General features: G+C 35.1%; 1 protein-coding gene across 1 annotated transcript in view; it reads left to right on the top strand.

Moving 5' to 3' along the window:
• Positions 1 to 11,174, top strand: part of SLC13A1 (solute carrier family 13 member 1) — a 250,421-nt gene extending 239,247 nt beyond the window's left edge. The window contains exons 13-17 of the mRNA XM_019799434.2: positions 1,842 to 1,948; positions 4,461 to 4,570; positions 7,208 to 7,369; positions 8,798 to 8,935; positions 10,612 to 11,174. Coding sequence (XP_019654993.1) covers positions 1,842 to 1,948; positions 4,461 to 4,570; positions 7,208 to 7,369; positions 8,798 to 8,935; positions 10,612 to 10,749 — 655 coding nt within the window. The 3' untranslated portion in view covers positions 10,750 to 11,174. The remainder of the gene's footprint in view (positions 1 to 1,841; positions 1,949 to 4,460; positions 4,571 to 7,207; positions 7,370 to 8,797; positions 8,936 to 10,611) is intronic.
• Positions 11,175 to 12,098: the final 924 nt, after the last annotated feature.

Raw genomic sequence — 12,098 nt, 5'->3', positions numbered from 1 at the left:
CCTAAACCGACATAAAGTAATTATTTTCCTTTTTAAAATCCCACTCGTATTACCTTAGACAGGGAGAGTCCTCTCTAAACACCAGTGTGTAAAAACCAAGTGAAATCAGACAGTAGCTAATAAAAACCAGGAAGAAATCCCAGTAGGAAATTCAATATAATCAGTTTCTAATTTCTATTCCTTACAGAAGGAAAGTGTAATTCAGGAGATGTTTTGTTTGCACAGAGCAGAGTGTTATAGACAGGTGCTCATGTTACCTAGAATTCTGAGAGAAAACAATGGGAAAAGGAACAAAGGTTTGAGAGAAGAATGGACTTGAAGATATAAATCTGATAACTTTGATTCATAAATTGCCAAAGCAAATAAAATTTGTGTAAGCTTAATATTTTGTAATAGTGAGACAACCTTTGTTCATAAGAAACTAAAAATAAGATGAAAATAAACTAATAATAAAATAATTACAGTTTTAAAAGTCTTTGAAGCAAAATTACTTCAGTATTTATGGCTTTATTTTTTTTAAAGTATATTCTATAGAATATATTTATAATATTAGAGATTTTAAGCATTTAGAATTTCCAAAGCTAGAATGATATATCAAGATTTATAGCTACCACCTAATGTTTTCATTCCATCTGTTTGAACCTGGACTGAATTCAATGTGTCTTTTCATATAAAACAAAATCAGATTACATGATGCCTGACCTAATTTGGCAAAAATATCATAAAAAATTACAACTCAAATAAAAGTAAGAAGGAACAATAAAATAATAAATATTTGTTAAGTTTGTTGAATAAATTACACCAAGATAGCTTTATACTCAGCAAAGAAATAAATAAAATCTGTATTTAAGGGAAACAGACTCCTTTATAAAGTTGTCAGATTGAATAAAATAATGCACTTCCTTGATTATTTAGACTGCTCAAGTAAATCACAGAAGTGGAGAGCTTCTATAGTATGTACGCATTACTGAGTTACCAGGGAGAAAAATAACCTCTAGGGTGTACATGTGTCTTCTCAGACTACAAAGATTCACTGGTTAATATTGCTGAATCTTAAAATTGAGTTCTAATTTTTTATGTCTGTTTCATTCATATCTGGTTTCCAGGTGCTCTTAACTGCTGAGGCTTCTGGGAGCCTCTCTTACTTGCTGGAATGGCCTGCTGATTCTAAGACCCCATCTGTTCCTGAATCACTCTTAATTTGTACAGTGATCATTTATGAGTGTCTCATAAACCATTCTAATAATTAATATTCTTGATTAAGTTTCATAGGGTGCAAAGCATTAAATGGGTTGATTTCATTTATAGGATATGGCTAGGGCCTGTAATCACAGTAGCAGATGTTATATCTTAGAAAAACAGATCAATTTCTTTTCATAATTTACAGAAGAGTTTTAGAGGGCTCCAGAAACACCCTTTCCTTGCCACAATTCAATAGTAGGATGTTATACGACAATTATGCTGGGCTTTGCCTAGTCTAGCAATTTTTTTGGCCTCAATTCTCTGCCACTATAATTAAAAGAAATAATTCAAAAAAAATTGTTTGCCAAATCCTTAAGCTTTACCTAAAAAGGAATTTGCTGTGTTGGCCTACTATGTCAGTGTGTAGTCATGGTTTTGAAAATAAGGAGACATAGGGAAACAATGGGAACATGGTCTGAGATTTTTGGCTTCTCTAAGTTATATCATTTGGTTGGAAATCCATAGATTTTAGACCAGATTATTGAATAAATAACCTGTACCATCACTACTACTTGTATGCCAATAGCATAGTCAATTGCTGATCAGTTCATGCAAATTCTTGATGCCATTTTTTAATGTACACTTCTGTCCTTTTTCAGGTATCCTGGTTTTGCTACAGATTCAACTGTTGCCTTACTTATAGGAATCCTATTCTTTCTTATCCCAGCTAAGAGATTGACTAAAACTACACCTACAGGAGAAATTGGTTGAGTATTATTTATAATTCTGAATGAATTTGACAGAAGAGCAAAAATTACAAAATTCCATTGGTTTCAGTTAGCACTTAGAACAGAAGGAATGGACATGCTCACACAGCCCCTGGCTTAGCATGCCCTGGGTGCACACCGCAACCCTTATTCAGCCAGCACATGTCCTTCCCCTACAAGAAGGATCATCTTACTTGGCAGAAGTGAGAAATAGATTCCCTTATGCACCATGGTTAGGATTCCACTTGAAGTGACACTGTTTGGTCCACAATAAACCCACTTCCCTGCCATAATCAAAATTAATCTTGCTATTGGCAAACATAGGAACAAGAACTTGGAAGTCACACTTCATGATGAGCCCTTGGTAATAAATGCTGAGGATCTAAAAAGGTGAGGAGTTTCAAGGGAAAGAGCATTTACAGCCTCATACTAATCCTGGAGAGAATGCAAATCAAGCCCACCCTTCAGAACCTAGTGTCGCAAATGAAAGGCGAGCTATTCAGTGCGAGCATTCATTGTCTTTATAATACATGGACAAAAAAGCATGTTTATGTGAACACACCCTCCTTCCCCTAACACACACATACTTTTGAAACATAAGATTCATCCATATCTGTGCTTTATACTAATACAGCATGTTTTGGGTAATCAGATTCCTATGTTCTTATTGTGGGACAGTTTAAAATTGTTTGGGAATAGTCTAGTAGAGTTGTGGGGTTTTTTATGGTTGGGTGTTCTTTTATTTCTCTCTTTTCCTTCTTTTTTTACTTGGATGGAACTGGAATTCATGCAGTTGTGTTGGCCCACCTGACTCCCTGATTCCAAGTTGATAAATGACTAAAGAGTCAGATATCTATGACATGATATATGTAAATAACATAGCATTGATATAAGTGCCTTTTGTTCTTTACCTGAAACTAAAACATCTCAAAGTGTGTTATAAGGAGTTATTAAAGGACAGAGTAATAATTTCTATGAGACCCTGAGGACGCTGACCATTGCACACAAAGCCCTAAGGCCTTTCAGTGGCAAGTGTTGAAGAACCAATGCTTGGCTTAACTTTCCTGGCTCCCACATTTGAATGCCCCTCTCAGAAAGAACCTTGCTTCTGTTGGGGAGAAGGAATTTTCTTTGCCCTTCAAGATCCTTCTTGCTGGACTAAGAATCCAGTTGACATGAGACAATTCATGGTAGGAAGTCAAATTTAATAGTGTAAATACAGGGAATCCACACAGACATGGAAGTACCAAAGACAGTGAGGCAACATGACACTTATATGAGCTAAGAAGAGGGGTAGGGGTCTGAGGATACAAAGAGGAGAAAGACCATTAGCAGGAAGGTGAAAGGAAATGTTTGGAAAACAAAGGGTGCCTAATTATGCAGATAAGTTTCTTAGGTAAAGAGGAATCTTCATTAATCCCTCTCTCTTCCCAGTATAAGCAGGTAGTTGAGGGGGAGGCCAAGAGCTTTTTCTGAATCTGCTGGGTTTTGATTGCTTTTAACTCAAAATAATGTTCATGCCAAAGTGGCCCATCTTGGGGCAGCCTGCACTTGGACCCCATACCCCTATCCACCATTTTCTCTCTTCTCATTCTTCAACTCTGTTCTCCCTGATCAACTCACTCACTAGGTTTAAAAATGACAAATAAGACATCATAAATTTTACATGAGAGATACATTTCAGAGATGTTTGCATCTTAACAGGATATATACCTTAATTCAAGTAAGAAATAGCAAAATTTCCATCAATGGTGATGGTAGGTTTGGTTTAGGTTTGGGGGAAGGAAATAGGACGGAGCCTTCTTAGTAACCCTAAAATCTAGAACAGGCTGCTTGTTACACACAAATGTTAAATGGGAATAATATATTCATGGATGACCTTTTTTCTCAATAAATCAAAGGAGCCATTATGACCCAAATATCAAGAGAAATCTTTATGATAATTGCTTTGTAAGAATTTTATGAGTCTTAAGAATGATACTTAAATTATTTAATCTGAACTTTGATTTTAAACTGAAATCCTGATGAATCTCTTATGACCCTCCTCATGATTTGAAAGAAACCAATATTCAAGTAAATATTAGTGAATAAAATTATAATATTACACTGATAATATTAGAACCATTAGCATATTACATTTTGCATAGCAGAGAATAGTACAGTCTGACACACTATGTTGCCCTTAGTAGGCAAAGATGTTAGTGGAATGAATGAAATGAACGAATGAATGAGTGACATTATATATGACAATGTTATAATCTATCTAAATTTACTTTTAATATGATCCAACAGATTTTTCCAAGTTACGGTATTTTAAAAAAAATTTTTTGTAACGCAATGTTCCACGTCAACCAAGTAGAAATTATTCAAAGTCCAAATCAAGTTCTCTATCTAAAAACAATGTAGGAATATTAAAAACCTCTTGTGAGATGGTGATTTAGGAAAATAGAAAAAAATGTCATATTGTTATATTTTAAGCAATGTATAACTACAGGACTTGTGTTTTTGCAGTTGCTTTTGATTATTCTCCACTGATTACTTGGAAAGAATTCCAGTCATTCATGCCCTGGGATATAGCCATTCTTGTTGGTGGAGGGTTTGCCTTGGCAGACGGCTGTGAGGTAATATACTCTGTGCCTAAGATATTTAACAATTAACTAGACTTTTCAAAAGAACAGGGGATATTAAGCTTTGGCCTATTCAACTTTATCCTTTCATTTTAATCATGCACATTTCAATAGCCATGCAGTAAGTATACCACACAGATGAAGTGAATTTACTAATTTTTATAGGCAGCAGGCATAAAACATCATTTTTTTATGATGTCCCAACATGTCAAAAGAAATAAAGCAAAGAAGATTAGAATTCTCTCACTTTTTTTTTTTTTTTTTTTTTTTTTTTTTTTTTTTTTTTTTTTTGAGAGAGAGAGAGAGAAAGCAAGGGCGGGGTAGACAGGGAGGAGCAGAGAGGGAGAGAGAGATTCTCAAGCCGACTCCACCCTGAGCATAGAGCCCAACCCTGAGATCATGACCGGAGCCAAAATCAAGAGTCAGACCCTTCACTGAGCTACCCAAGCACCCCAAAGATTAGAATTCTTAATCCACAAAATAGTACTAGAAAATTAACTAAGTTAGAAAAAAATATAAAAATCATATGTACTATGACTCCTAGCAAAACATTTTGTTTATCACTTTAGCTTATTTTGTGATGAATTTGAATAGCTCACAGACTTCCCTTCAATATATCATAGTCCTAAGGCTGTCAAAGAAGGAGAATGAGAAATAATAGTATTTTATTATATCATTTATTTATTACATTATTTATTACATATTAAGTACATTAAAGGTGCATTGTACATGTTTATTGAATGAAGTTCAGAGAGAATTTTACATAACATAACCATAGCTGATATTGTATCATATCCAATTTTAGGGAGAAATAAAACCACCATGAGGAATAAAGTTGCTATTGCTTTGGCCTATCATCTATCCAGTTTATATAAAGTTCAAGTCTGGGAAGGCCTTTGTCACTTGAAAGTCATTGTAGGACTCCTAGAAGAAAAGTATCTTCTCAAAAAGTCCATGAAAATTTTTTACTCTTTGACTAATTAAAAACCTCTCATTTCTGGATTTCATAGCCTTCTGTGAAACACTAAAGCTCAAGGCTGTTTCATTTCCTTAGTCAGTCATCAAAGTAAAAAGGATGGTGAGAGAGATGCATTGTGTCCAGCCTTTTAGTTTCTGGAAAGTTAAATTTTTAGTCTTCTCAAGACAAATAACTATCTGCTATCTTCTTAATAGCCTGCAGGGAGACTTTTTTCCTTCTGACTTCATTGTCATTTTTTCCTGTATGGTATTTGGACACTGAGCTCTCAGCAATACAATTTAGTAATGGGTGAAAATCTTAGAAATTGTCTCAATTCTGAGTGCCACTCACAATGTTGTTTTACGTCTAGTTTCGGCTTGCCTCATAGACCACTCAAATTTAAATGATAGAAATATAAGGCAAATTTACTTTTCTACTATTTCAGCAAGAATGAGATCTGGTTTCTGAGAATCAATAACTTCCATTCTTTTGACTGCTAATTTAAATTGTGAGGGAGTCAGAATCAGCAATTCTGACATTGCTATGAACTTTGTTCATCTCTGCTTCCCAGAATATCTGTCTGAATTGGACTTTAGATACTTAAAGGATTTTAAAAGCATTGGCCAGATCCTAGAATTGCGAAATCTAAGAAAATGAAAAGGCACAGACTTCCTCTGATATACTAGGCTCCTTGCTGGCAGAATTAGGGAAACCATGGAGAGAGGTCTATGAAATTCCTAGTACATAGAATTAAATTTCTATGGGATATCTAGAATTACCCTACCCCTGAGTAGGTATACAAATCCATTAGCTTCAAAAATATGGCTGTGGACAAATATGACCCTAGAAACTGATTTTACAAAGATTTGGAGACATTTACTTTTTAAAAATATTGTTCCAAACTGTAATTAGTTTGTCAAATGGCCAGAACTAGATAACCCTTCTGGTTGGGAGCCATGAGATAGCAGCTAGCTACTAAAGCATTCACCTTTTTGTAATTCCCTGTCTCTTAAATGCCCCTTAACATTGTTTTAATGTAATCACAGTACACTTAGTGACTCAGGTATGAGTAATAGTCATATACTCATAACGGCAAACTTTAAACATTGATTTAGTAAAAAATGTTGATATACGAGTAAAAGAAACAGAGGGACAGGAAATATATGTATGGTGGATGGCATAAGGAAGCTATATTCCTATGTAACATGTTAGAAAGTCAGTACCAATGTCTAAATTTGAAAATTAGGAAAAAGCATAATTTTAAAAATAGTTATAAATAGCTAATATGGGTTGAAAATTGTCTCTGGGGAACACAATTTAGGAGAGGAGAGAGGTAGACCAGAGGGCTGCCATTTTCCTAAAGCCCTATAGTACCACAGGACTTGTTAAAATATCCATATACATTAATTAGATAAAATTAAAATAGAATTGAAGAAATGTGGGAAGACAATTAAGATTTCCTAAAGCATGTCAGTAGTGTTAAAATAAGAGTAATTGAGACCTCCTCCATGTCGAAGCCACGTAGATCTTCCAAACCATGGAAAAATATGAAAGATTAAATTTACACTTTAGAAACTGAGTTCTTAGAGCAAGTGATACATTTTATACATTTAAATTGTGTCTGATTAAAATGAATTGTTAATGAATAACACTGCAATTTCTTTTTTTTTTAGGAGTCAGGACTATCTAAGTGGATAGGAAACAAATTATCTCCTCTAGGTTCATTACCAGTATGGCTGATAATTCTGATATCTTCTTTGCTTGTCACATCTTTAACAGAAGTAGCGAGCAATCCAGCTACCATTACCCTCCTTCTCCCTATATTATCTCCATTGGTGAGTATCTCATTCATCTGCTTTTCTACTCATCAAAAGGGTAGTGTTGTACTTTGCTTGTTCTCATATTGTGGTATAGAATCATTTTTGGCATGAATGATCTTCCTGTAAGTAACTTATAGAGTGGTCTTTATTTGTATTAAAACATTTTTAGGACCTCAACTCAGAACTCTTTTCTTCCACATTCAAGCCACAGGATCTTAAGAGAAGCACTTACCTTTTTCTCTCTGCCCAGATTTCTCATTTGCAGATAAGTGGGAGGGTCAGCCTAGATCCTTTCTAGCTGTAAGACTTTGGGAGTCCATGTCTCCTGGCAACTTTAGTTTTTAGATCTCTAACACTGACACTTCTCTCTCCAGATTATTCCTCAATTTCTGAGAAGTGGTTCATATAAGTGATTTGCAAGTGAATGAAAAGCTAGGCTTACACTTAAGGCTTTAAGCTTAAATATCTTAGACACAGTTCTCTATGGCCCAGGGAATAATTTTAAAAGATAAGTAAAAAGCAGATTTGCAAGGAGAGAGAGGAAAAGACAATCCTCCTTTTTTCTCCCCACCTGGCTAGCAATTACGAGAAATAGCTTTAAGTAAAATGTTTTTCTTATTGGGACAGCTGAGTTTGGTGAGAAGATAGCACTTTAAATTAAGAAGGATTGCGCTTCTGGAATTGTTCTGCTCCAGCTCAAGGGGCATATGTTGGCATTCTTGAGCTGCTGTTTCAAGTCAGAGAAGAAATGTAGGCAGTTTATATCGGTAAAATATCATTTTGGTTTTTCTGTTTTTCACTTCTCAACATGGCACAGTTAGAAAATTATGTGATGAATTCAGAATAGTAGTAACTCTTCTTCTGTGATGATCCCTAAGCAAATTTTAAATTATATATGGCACAGAAGCAGAAAAGTTAATGGAATAATGAGAAGCTTTGGAGCCAGAGAGACCTAAGACCTTTCATAAGCTCTCCTGCTTTATGTTTGGACAAGTTACTTTAGCCTTTCTGGGCCTTAGTTTCTTCATCTGTTATTTGGCCTATAGTAGCCATCTCATGTGTTATTGGGAAAATTCAGTTATTTTACATAAATGCACACACACACTCACACACACACACACACACACGGAGAGAGAGAGAGAGAGCACCTAGCACTAGATAAATAATAAATTGTTTCTGTTTTTTTTAGTTCCTGGAATAAATGATACTTTATTTTCTAAATGAACTGAGCTATAATACTTAAATGGGCACCAATAGCCATATAAGAAAACAAGAGGAAGAGACATTTCTGAAAAATACTCTTCAAGTTATAACTGCATTTATGTGTATAATATTATGTTTAGATTTTAACCTGCTTTTGGGAAAGCTTATCATAATAATTTTGTTCATTTTGATCCTTGGTGCCTACCTCAAAATTTTACTGCTTTTTATCTTTTCCAACAGGCTGAAGCCATTCAAGTGAACCCTCTTTATATTTTGATACCTTCTACTCTGTGTACTTCATTTGCATTCCTCCTACCAGTAGCAAATCCGCCCAATGCTATTGTTTTTTCATATGGCCATCTGAAAGTTATTGACATGGTGAGTGAGCTGAAAGAAAGCAATCAGGTCCAGTAGATGATTTTATGTGGGATGTCTTGGGTTATCACTACTTTTACACAGTAATCAGCTGCCAGGAAAAGCATAGTTTGAGTTCTGCTTCTGAAGGTGAGTACATGATTAGTCACAGAATTGTTTTTAAGAATGATAACCAGGAGCAAACTTGCCATTAGAATTTGCAGTCACAAATACAGAGATAATGAATGCATCAGTAAAGTCCTGGAAAAATGAAAAGAGCATAGAATATGTTTAGCACAATGGCTTTAACTTACATGTCAAGATCAGGATCCATCTTGACCTAGGCAAAAGGAAGAAATAGGGTTAATGAAATTCGGCAATCGTGCACTGTGGTTTTCTTTCACAAATATTTTGCAACCAATACTTGCTTCAAATAATACACTGGACTCAGTACCTGCCAATGAAAGGTCACCTTTCTTGTTCTGATTCTAATAGTGGCATCTGACATAAAAGCACAAGCAAGTAATAATAGGACATTTAAGTGATAAAACATGAGCATTTTTGCCAATACACAAGTAGTGGTAGTCCAGTCCTAGCTTGAGAATATTCTAGTCTCTCCCCAGTCTTGATTACCAACTTCCAAACCAAACAAGAATATAACCAAAGTAAATGCCATGAGCTTACTATGCAAATGCAGTTCCAAGGTAAGTCCCAGTTCCCTCCTTCCATAGACAGTGCTGTCCCTACCACCCTGCAAAAAAAAAACCTCTGGAAAGGTCTCTGTGCAGAAGTCACATAATATCCTTTTGGAAAAGAAAATGTGCATAATATAATATAACCAGTCCAGTATATCTGAATTTAAAAAATAAAAACAAGATTCTGGAATAAATGAGTGGCTTGCATGGATAGTAAAGGAGACCTCTGTAATAATCATTGCTAACTATCCCCTTTTGCTTTGGGGCTCCATGTTTTAATACAGAGAATGCAGAGATAAGCAAGCTTTCTCTGTAAAGAGATCGTCAATATTTTACACTCTTTGGGCCATATGCTCTCTGTCACAACTACTCAGTTCTGCCATTGTATCATGAATGCAGCCAACAACAATATGGAACCACCATGGGTGTGGTCCCATAAAACTTAACTTACCAAAATAGGTCATAAGCGGTAGTTTGCCAACCTCTGTTTTAATGGATAGAAAGCAACTTTGAAATTTTTAGTGGATACCAGGATGATCATATGAGAGCCAGAAAAATGAGAACTCTAAGGAAGATAAATAGAAGTGACATTTTATTAAATCTCAGTAAGAGAATACTGAAGGCTAAACTAATAATAGTATTGAGTGAATATGAAGGATCCAGTTATCATATAGTGACCTGAACCTTATCAAATACAAGACCTCAAAACTCATATTCTGATTTAACATGAAATGGCAAATATTTAAAGGAATTTTTCTTATATCAGAATGACTCCAATATATTCCTAAGAGGAACCTCATAGACTCTCCAACTAGATGTCATTTAGTTGGGGACAGATTCTCTTTTGACATGAATGGAAAAACTCATAGTTTTATGAAATGACAACAATTTATACTGATGATTTATGATGCATATAAATCTGACACATACTTTCTGCTATAGTATTCTGATTCTCCTATAGTTTTCTTTTCAGAAAACTGACATTTATGCTCTTTCCTGTTCAAGGTTAAAGCTGGACTTGGCGTTAATATTGTGGGTGTTGCTGTGGTGATGCTGGGCATGTCCACCTGGATTCGGGCTATGTTTGACCTCTCTACTTACCCTTCTTGGGCTCCTCCAATTAGTAATGAGACCATGCCATGACAGGCATGAATGCTATGACTATGCTGTGGTGAGTTCGGAGAACCGTTGAGCATTCACTGCCAATTTGGCATTGGAAAATTGATGACACATTTAAATTAGTCCTGACGTCACTGCTGTGGTTCCAGTAAACACCCAAAACCTGCTGTCATAAGCCAGAGTTCACAATTCCTTTGAAATGCAACCAAAGAGCATCTACGTGCCTTTATCAAGAAGCCCACGGCTGAGATTTTGCTCATGGACCATAAGAATCCTGCTTCAATATAAGAGTAATTTATAATATGACCTTCAAAGAGATTAGGTGATTTGATTCATTTTACAGTTTGGGTTTGGTGTAGCATTCAAACATCAATTTATTGTTTCAGAAACTTCCCATAGAAATAGGAAATAAAATATACCAGTTAATTATGTACTTGGATAAATCATTTCTGTAGTGTTGTTGAAGGGAATTTGTTGAAAAACCCAAACTGCGGCCAGCTGGTGGTGCAGAAGAAAGATTTAATCTAAATGAAATGTGCATTCTCTCATTTAAAAAGTACCAGATTATTCTTGATGTATACATATGGTATGAAAATTGAAATTGAATTAGTAGTTTCAAAATTATAGCTGAATCCACTGAACAACAGAAAACTAATGGATAAGGATTAATTTCTACTTGACCCTATGGTTAGATTAATCTAATTCATATCTTTAATACCTCAGTGCACTAAGAAGTGCATTTTGTGGAGCTGTGAATAATGCTTGCTGTGATTTGCACTGTTAGCGCAGTGTAAGTATAAAGAAAGCTAAACTCTGAAACTATTAACACATTGCTGTATATGTATAGCAATTTTACTTAGTGTTTATCTTACTTAAGAAATACATAAAGTCAGGAGCGTCTGGGTGGCTTAGTCAGTTAAGCACCGGACTCTTGATTTCAGCTCAGGTCATGGTCTCAGAGACATGAGACTGAGCCCCATGTCAGGCTCTGTGCTGCACCTGGAGCTTACTTAAGATTCTCTCTCTCCCTTTACCCCTCCCCCTACTCGCTCTCTCTCGCTTTCAAAAAATAAAAAATAAAATAAATCTTAAAAAATTTAAAAGTAGAAATACATAGCGTCATGTGTAAAAAGAGGAGATTCAGGAATTTAAATGAATTTTCACTATGTATAGAGACAGAAAAAAGTCACGTAACTCCATTATTATGAACATTGAGGTGAAATATCAGATGGAAAATAAGAATAAAAAAATTGAAACTGCTGAGAGATTTACAAAAGAGAAAACAAATTATTCGTGGGCAAACAAAAACGAAAAGAAAAGAGGAAAGAAAAGAAAACGAAAAAAGAGATCTGAACATTCAAACAAAAGTTGGA

Source organism: Ailuropoda melanoleuca, chromosome 1, assembly GCF_002007445.2.
Source record: "Ailuropoda melanoleuca isolate Jingjing chromosome 1, ASM200744v2, whole genome shotgun sequence".
NCBI classification, from domain to species: Eukaryota; Metazoa; Chordata; class Mammalia; order Carnivora; family Ursidae; genus Ailuropoda; species Ailuropoda melanoleuca.
The sequence above is the reverse complement of the archived record's forward strand: the minus strand, read 5'-3'. Positions and strand labels throughout refer to the sequence as shown.